The following is a 16768-nucleotide window of genomic DNA, read 5'->3' as shown; positions in this document are numbered from 1 at the left end:
CCCCAGTTAGCCGCCAAAAAAAAAAAAAAAAAAAAGGGGGGATTACTGCATGTCTAAATACCATCGGAATTGAAAACTTGATTATTCTCAGCAAAAAAAATAAAGTTGTAGCGTTCTAATCAGACATTTTCTATGAGTAAATTGAGTTGCCTGCTTGGTCACAACAATTTCATCTCATAAATTGAGGTACTTCTGTATTCTCAGAAATAAAATACAGCATTTGTTCGATAAAACAGAAAAAGGACATTTTCATGCCAAAGTATGCCTATTATTAGGGCTGGGCGATATTACCTCAAATCAATATCGCGAGAAATCGAGCAATTTTACCTCGATAACGATAAATGCACGATAAATTTCCCCGTGGACTAAAATCTAAATAAATGCAGGAATTGCATATTGACTGTTTTTTTTTTTATTGACCAACTGGTACACTTTCAATGAAAAACAAAAGTACAAAAATCATTTGTATGAACATTCCAAATAGCTTGCTTTGCATGACTTGAACAATGTCACAAAGAAAAAGGGTACCTCTTGCAAAATCTTTTTCTGCAAATAGATTGCGCCAAGATGCTCTCATGATGTAAATAATGGCAAATAAAAAATGCTAAATAAAATGAAAGAAAATGTCAATGCAAGCCAAATAAACAAGTGGGCATCATCGGGGAAAATGTGCCGTCTCGAGTACTCTGGTGCCACTTGTCATCTATGTAATGCACAGTCAGGCTCAATCAGGGATCCATGTTGCGACTCGACCACAAGTCGGATGTAGATGCAAAATGCTTGACATGTCTAAGCTCCCGGCCCGATGTAGTCCATATCGGGAAATATGGCTTTCATGAAGCGTTTAAATCCTGTGCGCGCCACTGTAACTAGAGGAGCTTTATCTTTAGCTATGTACTAGGCTATCGCGTCCACCTCTGAGACGTTCTCTCGCATGGTGTCGCCTCCGTTCATGGGCTGTTGTCACTTATCGAACCTTGCTTCTCACTTTGAACTTTCAGCACAGCATGGTTGTGTTGTGGGTGGTGAAAAAGCTTCTGGATTTGAATCGCCAGCTACGACAGCGACGTCTGTTTGCTTTCTCGATCAGACGGGTGGAGTCACGTGACTAGAGGCGCTGTAGCGGTCTTAAAGGGGCATGAACATTGCCGCAGACAAAAGGCTTTTCTTTTTTTTTTAAACACCGAATTTACCGACATGGGCAAAATGATTTCGGTCATTGTAATAAATTTCGGTAACGGTAAATTTTCGGTTTATCGCCCAGCCCTAGCCCTACCTATTATTATTCATTCTTTAGGAATGTCAGATGATGAAAGGTCACGATTATACGAGAGGTTTTAATTGGCCCGACATAGGACATTGCAGACACACAAGTTATGGTTCACAGAGTTGGAGAACTACTGATTTAGAGACATTACAAAAATAACATAAAATTGTCTCACGTCAATTGGACCGGAAAAAAAAAAGTTAGTCATCAGTACCTGTTGTTGCCACAGCTGTGAGCTGACAGTTGTTGTTGCCAATTTTCTATATTATAAATTCAATTCAGTGCGGGACGCTTCAGTAGTCATTGCGTAAACTTGAAATGTGGTTCCGATTTAAAGTCAACACACTTTTTAAAAGCATGTGTGTGATGTGAAAAGCGCACAGATTGGATGTTAATTTACCACGTTGATACGTCATGTTTGGGTGCATGGGATATTTTGTGCACTCATCTACGCTGATGCCGCGCTCTCCGGATCGACCGTGTTGGAGACGCCGGGGAACGCTTGCTGTAACAGGGAGGAGTAATTGATGGTTTTCACTCTGCTGGCGTCACGCCGGAGCTTCACGTCAAACTGGAGAAGACAGGATAAAAAAATAAAAATATATAGTAAGAGAAGAAAAGTTAACAAAATAAATCCCTGCCTGTATTTTGTTTGCCCTCTGTTGACCTGTTTCTACTTAGGCCAGGTGCAAACATTAAGACAAGCAAACTATTTCTCTCATTCAGACAAAAGCCATCAAACGCCTGACCTATGTCAAATAAGATTGTCCTATAAGATTATCCTTTGGGGTAAGGTGTGTTACGGTTGGATTTGTCCCGATAGTTGGCTCCAAAACGAGCAAGCCGACAATCATAAATATTAAAAGGTGCTCAATAATCACCATCAAAAAGCTTCATGTGCGCTGTAAATATAACAAATGATGTTGTTGAACCATTTTACAACGCTCCCGCCTCGGGTCCACTCGGGGAAACTTTGACGCATATCCAGAAGTGTCTGTTCTTCTTTGTCTTTGTGAGCTCACGTGTGATGAACGCGAGCGCTGGGGGAACATTGTTTTGAGATAGATGGTGGGACAGAATCTTTATGTCTGTGTAGTGTTTTGTGTTGAGAACATAACATATAGAAAAACTAAATACCTGATTTTCTATCTCGACAAAAAAAATCTATGATCAGTGTACTAGGCCTTGAAATGCACAAGCTTTTGCAGTTAGTATCAAATAGAAACAAAATCAGCAAAAATTGTATTGACTCCTGCTCAGAAGTTTATTTTATAACATTATTATGCCACAATTTTTCAGCTTTTTTTGGAAAGCCTTAAGGTTCCACTAGATGGGACCAGTGCTCTGTCTATATAGGAATGTAGTACACCCGCATTCACACATTCCTCATAACCAAACTCCCCACCCCAAGCCCGTTATTTTTATCAGCATTTTTTAAAAGATTTTTTGGGGTGAAAATAATTTTATTTCTATGCATTTCAATGAGTGTCAATAATACAGAGATTTTCAGTTTTTGCAGGTAGGCCTGGTCCCTATCCAGTGACAATGATTTTTTTTTTTATAGTTGGTGGGATATAGCGGGCCAGCACAAGCATAGCAACATTTAATGGATTCGGCTCAAAATTGCATTGAAAAAAAATATTTATATTTATATTTATTTTTATATTTATAAACAACATGTCAGGCATGGGCTATGGTTTGACGATATCAAGTAGTTTTAAGAATTAAAAGTTTCAGTAACCACTTTACTGTCTGACATAGATAAAAAGCTCTCCGTTTTTCAGGAGACTTCCAAGCAGCGCATAATATGATGGGCTGCTTGAAGTTAATTGCCTCCATTTGACTCTTCGTCCTGCTCTGCAAGTGGTAATGCACAATAGGAGGAGGGAGGACTACGGCAGGAGGAGGTACGGATGTGCCAGTGCGTATCCAAGGACAACATGAGTAGGCCACGGATTTGTTCTAAAAATAGCTCACCAATGATGTGACACCTGACTTGCTATTAAGAACTAAAACGGAATGAGAATGTATTTAGTTATTCAAATTTAACATGGTACACATTTCTTAATGTAGATAATAGGCTAAACTGTAAAAACAGTTGGGTTAAAAAATAGCAATTGTGGGTCGAAAAATGGACCGATCCGCTAATTGGGTCAATTAGCTTGTGTCGTTTTGTACAAAATTACCTATTTTTTGGGTTGTTTTCTGCAAAAGCAAATCAACCCAGGCAGTGAACCTGTCAGTTTTTTACCCAAAATAGCCTTATATTTAACAAATTTTAGAATGTACCATCAAAATCTGATAGCGGCCCATGTCGACCCCCAAATATTGTGAATAGGCAGTGATATTACGGTCAATAAGCATTTGTCACTGAATAATGGAGTTGACAACCCTGAAAATAAAGAACATTAAAATAAAAAATAAATAATTACAATAATAATAGTAATAATGATGATAATATTAATAATAAGAAAAACAATAACAATCATGATAAACATATTGAAAAAAAAGCCAATCTTTTTTTGCACAAGGGACTGGTTTCCCATAAAGACATTTTGACGGACTGGCACAGAAACAAGTAAAAATAAATTGATACCAGTAAAACTCATCATGATGCTAAATGTATTAGATTTTAAATGCCTCGTTATTAACCAAACTTTGTCTTACTTTTAGGATGTCGTCAGACATCACCGGGGGAGCTGGATGCTCCAGCCAATTGATGCCAGCCAGGAAGGCGTGGTAGTCAATCCGCTCCCCGTCTGCAAATCTTTACAACACACACGTAGGTCCACAACATCAGAACTGTATCAAATCAATCTTGCGTTAACATAGACAGGCCATACTTGTGGAGCAGACATGTGAGAAGGTTGTCAGAGAGGGGGAGCTGGAAGGTCTTGCAGATGGTGGTCACCTCCTTGATGGTTGCACGTCCTGTTCTGAAGAAGCAAATCGCAAAATTATTTTATTGATAGTCAACAAACACCTTCAAGTCATTTAAATCAGACATCATATTGCAATCTTAAACCATTCTTGGGTGTCTTAATAACATGTAATAATTAACCAGATTTTTGCCTCGCTGAAATTAGAATGTTTTGAGCAGAGCGGGCAGTCCCGACTCATGAAAATAAGATACTGCTCACACCAAAATGCCCAAACATTGCTACGTCAACTTCGTGGAACCTTCAGGTATGTGTTATTGGAAGCTCAGTCTGGTAACACGTTTAGCCAATCTGTGCTAACATTGCAGCTCTTCTTACCATTTCACGTAGACAAAGAGTATTTTCGCAGAGAAGGGCCGTTGCTCGAAAGTCTGGGAAATTCGCTTCCAGTCATATTTTGAAAATAGGCAATCAACAAAAGATTGACATAACTATAATTTCACACGTGATGGGTGGGCAGGCACACTAGAGAGCAAACTGTTAGCGTGCAAGAAAAAAAAAAAAGAATCTATTTTCAAAAATATAAATAAAATGCCTAATTTAACTAGTGTAACATGGCGAATGTGGCGTAAGGGTGCTTGTCCCGGACTGCGCCAGTTGTTTCACACTCAGTGATGCCACAAAATCCAGAGCTCCATTCCTGCCATACCATTTCATTAGAGCCATGAAGAACAATCAACACCCACCGGGGTCTCAACACACACACGCACACGGGATGAACAAACACGGCTGCTTGACCTTGTCATTGTTCATTTCAAATTTCTTCTTGTAACTTGTTTACTCCTAAGACTTTATTCCCGCAAAGTAAGATCTATTTCTGAAAAAAAAAACAAAAAAAACACACCGATCTCTTGTAATATTAAGATGAACTTCAGTCACCTAACATCATGATTTTTGTTTTTACTTTGAGGGAGGGTGGGACTTTTTTTTTTTTTTTTTTTTTAAGATTGACAGCTAGAGATTTAGTGCACAAAAAGGGAGGAAAGAAAATGAGGAAGGTGACATAGAAATTGCATGTGTGTGTGTGTTCTTCCTCACTACATGCCATTTCGTGTCTTTAGGGTCCATCTGGTTCCAATGCTCCACTCCCAAAGATGGAACTAATGCTTGCTCGGAGATTTGGGGGCCACTGACTGCACGATTGATGCCTTGTGTGACGCGTACGTGTGTGTGCGCATGTGTTCGTTTGCTTGTTAATCCATTATCTGTGTATCTTATGCCTCGTTCACGTTAAGTGATTTCGAACCGAGATGCTTGTGTGTTCACTGAGGAGTCGCAAATCAGCGACTGCGTGCTCTGTTCAAAGATGCGGGCCAAGAGGATGACGCGTTACCGACGCAACCCAGGCTTTTGAATACCTGGGCGAGTCTGCGTTGAGCTACAGCCATGAGAACCGAGGGGAGTGCACGACTTGGCATGTGTGACAGCATGAAAACATCTTAACGATGATGCAGTAGTCAAAACTGGAGATTGACATTGATTAATTCATGGTGATGAATTTTGTGGAATAGTGACAGAATTGATTGCTGAATAATAGCGTCTTGAAGCAATTGAGGCAAAATGGAGAGCGCTGCGTGGCTGCAACACACCAGTGGTGGACAGTCAACACTAATCGAAACATTGACCTTGATTTACAACCTAAATTTTAATATTTGTTCCATAAAATGTGTTCCCAGTACTCTGTTGTCCTCTTGTCAGAGCATTTCTGTGCGTTAATGGAAGTTGGATTTTTTTTTTTTTTTTTTTTTGGTCCAATCAGATTTCATTCTGTATGTGTTGCCATGGCAATCTTATCTGCCTTATATTATTCGGAGTAATGGTACTCTTTCTTGAACCAATCATATTGAACAGCCAGAGACCAGCTGAAATGATGAAAGCATTTTCCTGTCCTCTGATTGGTTCGTAAAAGCAAAACTTGTTCCAGCCAACTGTGAGGAGCAAAAGTGACCTGCATACATCAATAAATCTGGTGAAGGTGATGTATTTTATATGAATTCAATTCATGAAAATGTTTTTGCAATGTTATTAGATAAATACTGATTAATAAACAAACACTGCATTTTTGTATCATAATGATGACGTCTACAATTGTAATGTAATTGTGTTGACATCATGTCAGGTAAGTCCGTTCTGACGGTTCAGGTACGAAACGCAATAAACCCGCCACAGCAAGCTACACCGGTACTGTTGATTATGTCTCGGCTAGTTTTCGCTTTCTTGCAAATCTATATACTGTATGATATTGCTGAATAGTGTACTCAAAACTTGAGTATCTCCTTACTTGGTGAGGTCGTTGTGTTCGAACACTCGGGTCATGTCAGGGATCTGGTCATAGTCCTTCTTCTTGAGGACATCCTGGGCAACAGCCAGCATCAAGCCAACGTCCACTTCAGGCTGCTGCTGCTCAGAGAAAGATCGGCCCAGCACCAAAACCTCATGCTCATCCAGCCCACACTCGGTTGCCATCAGCAGGCCCCTGTCATATAGTCAAACACAGAAAAATAGCTTTACGCAACTTCTCTGGTTGACTACATTATTCCAGAGATTCACGAAATGGGAAAAGTAACAAGCAATTAAGAGCAGGAAGACCCCTTTCTGTTCAAGCACCCTAAAAAATACAGAATATTTTTTTTATTCTCCTGAAATAGTCATTTTCTCTCTTTTTTACTATATCAGTTTTATTTATTTATTTTTCACGGATCCTAACTTTGTGCTTGCTTTGATCACATTATGCTCATTAAATTTGTAATTTTTCTATTTTCTCGTCCTTCCAATGATACTTTTAACACTTTTTGTTTAGTTTAAAGCAGGGGTGTCAAGATCCAGTCCTAGATGGTCGCTTTCCTCCATGCTTTCAATCTCTCCTGGCTGCAACACACCTGATTCAAATGATCAGCTCATCAGCAAGCTCTGAAGAAGTCTGATACGTATCCTGTTCATTTGAATCAGGTCTGTTGCTGCCTGGAGAGATGGAAAACGTGCAGGACACACAGACCTTCGAGGATTTGCCATCCCTGGTTTGAAGGAACACCAAATATTTTTTGGAATGATTTGAAACAAATATTTGGTGCCATTCCCCATTCAGTGATGTTTATATAGAACCCAGATTTGTACAGTATCAAGAAAAAAATACAAATAGCAGCTTTTGCAAAAACTTCAAAAGGGACTAAGATGGTACCTGAACGACTCAAAGGTGACAAATCCGGTGTTGCTAGCATCATTAAGCATCAGAAAGTTCCTGATCTCACGCTGCTTCTCCTCCGGAATTGACTGTAGTTTAGCCAGGATGGTGCCAATATTGGCCTTGGGGAACTTGAGAAAATCACACACAAGTCATAGTTTGTGCCGTCATCCTTTAACTATACAGTACTTCGTTCCAAACCTGCTCAGCATGTTGCTCCAAGTAGTTGAGGGTGTACTCGTCAGCATCTAGCAGCTGAAATAGCCTGTTGTTAAGGCAGAGGGCCGCTCCAACATATAAATCTTGGGCTGTGAAGTACTCGGAGGGCTCGCTCTTAAATAACTCCTGGCCCGGCTTCTTGACGCGACCCCGTGCCAGAAACATGCCGCCGAGCACCCCTAATGGCCCAGGAAGGCGAGAAAAGTCTTAAGCTGCAGATTCGCAAAATCTCAACCCGACCTAAAGCCTGATGTTAACTGTCAATTTCACGGTCCAAACCTGAGTTCTTCTGTGAGCGTTCAAACACGCTGACAGAGTCGTCACTCAGGTAGAAGGAGATGATGAACTCCCTGTCACTATCCACTTGACTCGTGGTGACCATCTTGGCATAGTACTTGAGCACATTACTCTCAAGGCCACATCTGTCAACAAATGAGAAAACCCATAATTTCACTTATGTTCACACCTTGGACAATTAGCGGTTTCAATTAAACTATTGTGCTTGTTTCAAATGTAGGACGGGGAAGTACCTCGTGAAAATCCACATGGAAAATTCTTTACAACTGAATATGATAATAATCAATAATGTCAAAATTAAAGGGTTCACTCAAGATTTTTTTTTTTTTTTTTTAATCACGCGATTAAATAGTTTAACTCAGTTTTATTTACGTCAAAACGAATTTGCCTACTTTGCAAAGCCAAATTCAAACACTGTACCATATTAGCTGTACATCTTTAGCTCATCATCTTAGAACAAAACATCGTGCTCAAGTTACCGCTGGGCCTTGCAAACCAACACTGCTGGAGTGTGGCGCTTACAACTAAATGTACTGTAAAAGTACACTGAGTACAATGACAATTAAGGGCTTTCTGATCTGATTACTGAGTCATTGTTTCTAAGAAAACCTCCTGTAGAGATGACTCCATTTAGATCGTATTCAAGGATCAAAGAAAGCTATTTGAACAGTCTTTGATTTAAAGTACACTTCATATTTGGTGATTTTTATATTAATTACAATATATTATTCAAGTAAATACCTGTTAAAAGTTTTAAAAAACTGGTAGTAGAAAAAATGCGATTAATCGCAATTAATTACGGAATTTGCAATTAGTTAGTTACAAAAATGTACAGCACTAGTCAATAATAATACCCATTCTTGACCGCCCATCTGTTTTCTACAATGCCCATCTTGTTCAGGATTGCAGTGAGCTGGAGTCAATTCCAGCTAATTTAGGTCAAAAACCAGACTACACCTAGCACTGGTCGAAAGTCAATGACAGGGCACAGATTGAGACAGGCAAATATTCACACTCACGTTCATATTGCCACTGAACCCACACTGTTCGCCTAAACATTAGTGACTGCCAAGTCTGTGTCCAGATATGTCGTGAGAGGTCCACCAAATCACAGACAGCTAAAATTTGTGATATATGGCAGCTAAAATGTGGTGTGTTGGAAACAACAAATAATGTGGTGTGTAATATGATCCAACCTGTCATATTCCATGAATTTATGGAGATCTTTCTGTGGGGGTTTTGGTAGCAGACGCTGGCAAGAGCTTAGTGAGTCCTCCTCTGAGCCAAAGCCATTATAAGGAGGTACAAGCCTGGGGACCTTGGGGGCTACGGGAGCTTTGAATTGCACCGGGGTGAAGTCCTCTGAGAGGGGAAAGAAGGAGAAAACACTTAAAAGAAGACAAACCCTGGGAGGAGCTCTGAAACGATCAGAGGCTCCAAGGTAATCCATCCGTGAGGGAGCACGGCATTCTGGATGGACGTTAACCCCGCAACGACCTATGACTGCTAAGAGTCAGACAGCAACTTCTATCACCATGCATCACTCTGCCCGCTTTACTACTGTGACTAATGCAGCAGAGCCCCAACATTCTCCCCAGGGTAGCAGACTTATCCTCGCAGACTTATCCTCGCCCGGCTCGGGTTACTCCTGCTGGGAGGCAGCTTGCCTATTGTAGTCACCCTCCTCCCAACCCCACTGATGATGGCAGCTGAGAGAAATATCACTACAGGAGGTCCTCCTGTCCCTGTCAGACAGTGACCTTTGGTCAGTACAAACACAAACGCGGTCGTGCCAATATCCCGCCTTCACAGGTAGCAAGTGTCCCCAAAAAAATTATTCAGAAAACGCTGATAGACATTCATTGTCTGCTCTCTGTTATGTTTCTGCCCGATGCTGCGTTTTTTTCTTTTTTTCTTTCTGTTATTCCATGTTCCTATTACTTGTTGGCCGAACTTGTAGTTTTGTTAATTTCCCAATCGTGGTGCTTAACTGTTTTTGTTTCGTTGTGTTGCTTCAGGGTCTGCATTTTTGTTAATACATCCCATAACATTCTCTATGGAAAATGAGGGAGAAATATGAGGAAAAAAAATCCAGGATTGGAAAATACCCACAAATTAATTATATGGCCGAGCACCTGTGGGTTCCAATGTTATTTCAGGTGGGGGGGGGGGGGGGGCAGTGCCCCGAACCCTGCCCCTCTAGCTCCACCAGTGAAAGTCACATCACAGTCATAACAGAAGATAAGGCATTTGTCTTCCTTTTGTTTTGTTTTGTTGTTGTTTTTTTTTACACAGAACATAATGCCGGAGGATGTTGCCACAACTGGAAGAGATGCTTAAGAGGCCAAAAATATTTGCCTTTTACGCATCACAAAAAACTCTCGCACATAATCAAAACAAATCCTGTACACCCGCCATAAAATAACCTCTCACTACCACCCCCCCCCAAGAAACCCGCCCACACTCGCCAAAAAGGTCCTCATATTCACGAAAACAAGATTTGAGATGGATTATCCTGTTAGTTTTGAGCTAAAACAAAACAGAAAACAAAAATGAGTTTTTCTTTTCATCTTAGAACACTTCCAAAACGTCCACTCGAATGAAGAATATTTGTCTTATTCCGAGTTGGCTGGTATGAACTCATAAACGCACAGTCATGAACTTATTATATTAATATGTTGCATTATAAGCTGTTAGCTGCTGAAGTGAAGTTTTACTTTTTATATTTCCTTGCCCTACTGGGCGATAAGATCAGTGGGTGTCAATCATATTTTTGTCAACTGTGGGCATGTGAAGCCATTTGTGACTTTTTCTGTGAGCAAGTGCGACATAAATAAATTTGATTTTACTTGAATTGAAAGGCTTTTGGTCTATTTATTTTATTTAATGCCTTATGTTTTTGGATTAAAAAAAACGCTAAATGCAAGTTTAAATCTATAATTGTTTGAAAATGCCCCACTGAAAACCTTTCAAGACAATAAAGTATTGTTTGGTGCTATACACAATGAGAATCTAAGAAATAAAATCTGTTAATTCTAAAATAAAAAAAATTCAAATAAAAAATAAATTCAGGACACCAATTGGGTTACGTTATACTGTAAATGGTATTCAGTAAAACTATTATTGATCAGAATGCATGATTATTCAATCGAATTTTTCGTCGGATACTCAAACACTGACATATTTTTCAACGTTCAAACTCCCAAATGCATTGTCATATTTTTATTTCTTAATAAAACCATTGATTCCGGTATGTCGGATTAACCTGTAAGAAATTGCTCAAAATTGGTAAATTGCTCCTCAAATGTGAATGTCAAGCAAAATTGCTCCTAAAAAAAAAAAAAAAAGTTACTTCATGCCTTGTCCTCTTGGCAACTGCACACACTTAAGAAGTACCGCATGGCACAAAAGATATTACGTAATAGTTTTTTAGTGGAGTTACTATAATAACTGAGGGAAACCACAATATAAAAACTTTAACGCACAATTGCTCATTGAGGAAAAAGGTCGATTGGAGAACGAGAGACATGAATGTATTAACGCATACTGCCCCCAAGTGGTAAATTGTAGACATTACAAATAGAAAATTCAGTCAGATTGAAATGAATGAATGAATGAGTGCTGCTTTCGGTTACCTATACCATACTTGGAGCGGTAGTAGTCTTTCGTGAAGTCATCACAGTCAGCGATAATCACTTTTCTGCCCCACACGTTCAACTCGCCACCCACTGTTAAATCACAATCCTTATAAAACTCGTCTTGGATGGCTCCTGTCTGTAAAATCATGTAAACATTGGCTGAGCATCCATTATTATGACTTTTGTGATTTACTTTTCCTGCAAGGATCAAGTTTATTTTATACTCTACTTTGAGGCTGTCGAGTATGAAGCGGTCTCCTTGTCTGGTGGAGGCCAGCACATTAAGCACAGTGCGGTTGGTCAACTCTCCAGGTAGATTCAACTGGTTTGAAGCATGCTGTGGAGACATAATAATAATAATCAAAGCTGCTGGCAGAAAAAAAAAAAAATCAAACAGCTATGCCAGCGACATACACAGTGGTGAGAGGCACAACAATTAAATGCTTTTTCACCAGATTGCAGTACTGGTGAGTCGTGAATTTTTTTCTAATGTAAAATATGTGCCCAACAAAGGTTGGAAACACTTGTCGTGTATACTTGCATACAAATTTGGTGAATTTTGGGTGATTTCTCAAGTCGGAATTCAAAGTACAAACACGGGAATTGGCTTCTTCAAAACAAAATGGCTGACTTCCTGTTCAATAACAGCCATTGGGCCATTAGAACTTTTCATAATTCCTGTTACATCAGAAATAACCCCCTAATTTCATGGAATGATCACCATCAATTTTGGGGGGTGACACCTGGACACCGTTTATCCATCTTCTATACTGCTTGACCTCACTAGAGTTGTGGTTGTGCTGGAACCTTTCCCAGCCAGCTACCAAACTGTGAGGCAGATGTGCTGACCACTGCTCCACTTTGTCTGCAGACATCACCAGATGTCAAATGTAACCAGGATACGAGTTTCTGGTTCAGATGTCTGTAGGTGTGTGTGAATGTATTGGTTGCCTATGTGTGCTCTGCGTTTGATTGGTCACCAGCCCTGGGATAGACGTCAAGCACACCTGCGACACTAATGGAAGAAAATCACCTGCAAAATGTGCTGATTTTTTGTATAGAAAAGCATTCAAAATTACTTTACAAATGCTATCTTTTCTTTGGATGGCAGATTGTGGTCAACCTTGGAGGGCTGTTGACATTTAATAACAGGCGTCGGCACAAACAAAGTTAGCAGAATGAAAGCGCGCACACGTCGGAGATCTGGCTGTCTTTCAAGTTGAATTAGGCACTCGGCTGGTAGAGCCAAAATGCTCGAGGGGAGTGGAGCTGTCAGAGCGAATGAGGTCGAAAATGATAGGAAGAGATCAGCCAACCGGAAGAATGAACATTGTGAGTGATTTGCATTGCCGTCACTTCTCTTCTATGAATGTGCTTGCATTTATTTTGTGACCATGTGTCGAATAAAGTGATTGATTAAAGTGTACGGGTGGCTGCATCAATCCTTGACCACCTGAGGAAAGATTACAATTTGTTCTAACTAGTAGTGGTAGACTATCTTAAATTAGCTTTCAATGTTACCTTAACCGTAAATGTTTGTTAATGTGGTGTAGGGAATCATTACATGTGCCTTTGTCCTGGCTGCTCAATACAATTAAACTGACTATAATAATAACAGAGGAATAGAATTTACACAGTGATGATGACCATAGAACTTTACTTTACTGGGTCTACAAGGGGCAAAATCGTGAAAAAAAAAACGGCCTAATTGCCTTTATGCACATAGAATGGCATTAATGGGGATTATTTAAATGTTCTATTATTTCCGTATTTGAGGAAAACCTCACTGATAAATACGATCAGCAAGTGTTCTGAAATACTTCATCCATCAATTGTTATCAACAGATTGTTTTTCACTCATCATTTCCCAAACACCTCACCTTGGGGAGTTTACTGCGACGGAGGAATTTCGATGCCGTGACTCTACCGGAATTTGGTGAAATGACCTCTCTGATTTCTATTGTGTCGTCGGCAAGGAAGTAGTGCAACACGAGCTCTCTGAGATCCCCGTACATGGCTTGGGTGTCATCCCAGAAGCAGAAGAAGCGCAGGACTTTGCAGTCGTGGTCCAAAAACTGTTTAAGTGTGTCTCGCCTCTCGTACGGCCGCAATGGACACATGCTTTTCTCCATCTGGCAAAAGAGACTCATCTGTAAAACCAGTATGTACTGAATCAACCACTTTTCAAAAGTAATGACACTAAACAATAATAAGTATAATAATAATAATAATAAATGCAACCTTTTCCCGTAGGCTACAGTAAGGGTCTTCGGGCACAGCAACTGGGTCATTGAGTATCACCCCGCATTTAGTGAGAAAGTTCCTTGTGAACTGGTCACAGTTGGTCACCGTGAACGTGTGGGCGAACAGCACCATCTGTTGATTGAGGTTAAAGTGGAACACGTTGTAGAACTGCTCCTGCCTGGGTGGTGGCAATGGGATGTGTTGGCGGCGAATCAGAGTCCCTACCAAAATGAAAGATGATGGTTTAAATTTGGCTTTGCAAAGTGTGCAAACTATTTTAAGTAAGTAATTAGAAAAAAAAAAAGTTAACTGAGTTAGAATATTTAATCATGTATGTTTTTTTAAATTAATCTCAGGGGTTCATGCTGCAATTTTATCAGCTCTAATTTCATATTTTTACAGCCACTGTATTGCAGGAGCACCAATTGAGGGTGTCATTCCTGTTTTTATACTTTTATACTAACTCGCACATGCTAACAGCTTTTGGTAAGAGCAGTTCTGCTTGGACCTATTAAAGATGTCATAGCAACTCATCTAATTGACCACGTCAGGGGAGGGATGCCACTGGTCACTACACTCCTTAGAGTCATGGTTTCAAATCCAAACCATAAATATCTCTGAACAGCATACAAGCAAATAATGAAACAAAGAAATAAAATTGACACAAAACATGCGTCTCTCATGCCATTCCTATCACCAAAAGAAATAAAAATAACACAAAAACAGCACTGAGGCATTCTGGGATTTTATCAGCCTCATCAGGTTAGAAAGATGTGAGTGGTGTGCTTTGCAGTGTTTTTTTTTTGCAGTCTATTGTCTAAACCTGTGTAGTTTCTTGCTTGCAATAACATGAATGATAAGTAAAACTACGACATTATGGACAGCTGCCCTTTTGTCCAGCTTTCTCTTGCACCATCACCGAAAAGATATATTCACATAATATATTTGTCACACTCAAGACTTTGCCCAGTGGATTGTGCTAACATGCATTTTGCAGGGGCTCACTCGTCAAGAGAGTTGTCCAGTCTATAGAAAAGGTGCCTGCATGATAAGGTACTTGGTTTGTGTAATTACGGTATATTTGTTTGTTTCAAACATTTCTCTCAACTTTCTGTGAACATTGAATCATTCAGAAATCCTTAGGAAATTTCTGGAGTGAGTTGGCACTGAGTAACACCCACATTTCATTTTTTATCTATAAAAAAAGATTAAATTATTGCATGAATTTCACTCCACGATTGTGTCACGAGTGAGAGTTTAAGATCACACTGCGAGTCATCATAGAGATGGAAGCAAAATTAGTTCACCTTGAGGAATCCCACTGTTTTTGTATTCTGGCTCAACCACTTGTATGGTATCATCTTCCAGGTAGAAGTAGATTTTACACTTTCGGATTCTGTTTGTCACATTGGGAGCCTCTGGCACCGCTTCTTGGAAGTACGCCTCAAAACACAACACCTATACAGTGGAAGCAATAGCAAATTAATCAATGGGAACTTTTAATAAAATTTGTCATGTTAACTAAGGTGACACACCTGTTTGTCAAAGGCAACCCATGCCGGCAAACCACCGGTTGCTACTTTGGGATAGACAGAGGATTTTGGTTTGATCCGCTGTCCAAGCAACAGCTCGCCTCCGATGCCGGGCTTCTCTATTCCAGCCAGCAGAGGCACCCCGCTCGAGTAGTCAAAATGTTGGGATTTGTGGAATTTCTCCTTCAGTAGCTGGAACACAAATTATGTAAGGTGTGGCGACAGGTGAATTATATATAATATTATCGTAAAATAAAATTTTATTATTATAATATCTGATTGAAAATATGTAAAGCAAAGGAAATAAAATTCAGTTCCATACAAACATTTATTTATACAAAACAATCTGTGATCTTAATGTGCCCGTGGGCCAAGACAGGTACGGTGGTCATGGTATTATGCAACAATGAGCAAGTAGTTTGCTGGCTGTCCAAATCGCCAAACACAATTAGGGGACTATTATATAGTATGACTGCTCCATACAATTCAGGACTATATAGTGAATGAGGTGTTAGGGAAAAGGGTGGACATTCGGACACAGACATTGTACTGCAAATCGACTAGATTAGTAATAATGTGGTACAACTACCACTGGTGGAACTGGCTCTCTCCAGTGGTATATAAAAGAATAACTGAAATAAATGTTCAAACTTTGCAGGTTTGAGACAATTGTTTGAAATCCAGGAATAAATTGGTATTTAACTATGGAACAATTGCGCATAATCGTTATAAACTATTTTCAAACATCAATTTAGGTCTTATTCCACGTGTTTTAACTAATAATCGTTTAATGTTTATAGACATGTACAATACAACTTTATTTGTATAGCGCATTTCAGAACAAAGCGCTTTGCATATGGTGTAATATAAATTAGTGGGAAATCAATAAAAATGTGTGCGTGTGTGTACAAGCCTCTCCCTCGTTCGTTAAAACGTTTGACTGGATTTGATGCTGTTTACCATCTTATTTTTGATGAACTAGGACCTTGTTTTTAAATCTTATAATTTCGCCTCTGCCTTCTGAACGCTTTTTAAAATCGCGAACAATGTGGTGACATATTACTGGTAAACACTTAAATCATGTTGCCAGTAATTATCAACCCAAATTCAACTTTAATCAGAATGGCAAGATTAGCTCGAAAAAAATCCCAAATTACATTACACGCCCCATACACATAGACTGTATATATTTATAGCGTAAACGTCACGGTACTTACGTGTATATTTGGAGAATTTCCGGGTAGAAAGGGTAGCGCCATTGTGTAAATGTGCGTTATTTTTTTTTACTTCGCAATACGTGCTTCCAGCTGTTCTAAGCGTATTCCTCCAGTGTTGACGGTAACCATGGTTACTTGGTTAGGTTTCCGATAGCAGGCACCTCCAAACAGGACTTCTCTACCTTTGTATGCAATGTTTCCTCCGCACTACAATAACCCACACGGCATAGACAC

General features: G+C 39.7%; 1 protein-coding gene across 1 annotated transcript; it reads right to left on the bottom strand.

Moving 5' to 3' along the window:
* Positions 1 to 900: 900 nt before the first annotated feature.
* On the bottom strand, positions 901 to 16635 carry efhc2 (EF-hand domain (C-terminal) containing 2). The gene is made up of 15 exons (XM_088315274.1): positions 16535 to 16635; positions 15321 to 15509; positions 15093 to 15243; positions 13783 to 14006; positions 13422 to 13673; positions 11771 to 11878; positions 11539 to 11677; positions 9100 to 9265; positions 7886 to 8028; positions 7589 to 7785; positions 7385 to 7518; positions 6488 to 6682; positions 4111 to 4203; positions 3935 to 4034; positions 901 to 1838 (listed from the first exon to the last, which is right to left on the bottom strand). The coding sequence occupies exons 1-15, from the start codon at positions 16574 to 16576 to the stop codon at positions 1716 to 1718; spliced, it is 2256 nt and encodes a 751-aa protein (XP_088171400.1). The 5' UTR covers positions 16577 to 16635; the 3' UTR covers positions 901 to 1715.
* Positions 16636 to 16768: the final 133 nt, after the last annotated feature.

Source organism: Idiotropiscis lumnitzeri, chromosome 14, assembly GCF_059441095.1.
Source record: "Idiotropiscis lumnitzeri isolate Australia: NSW breed Sydney's pygmy pipehorse chromosome 14, RoL_Ilum_1.0, whole genome shotgun sequence".
Classification (NCBI taxonomy): domain Eukaryota; kingdom Metazoa; phylum Chordata; class Actinopteri; order Syngnathiformes; family Syngnathidae; genus Idiotropiscis; species Idiotropiscis lumnitzeri.
Note: the sequence above shows the minus strand (reverse complement) of the source record. Positions and strands in the feature narration are given on the sequence as shown.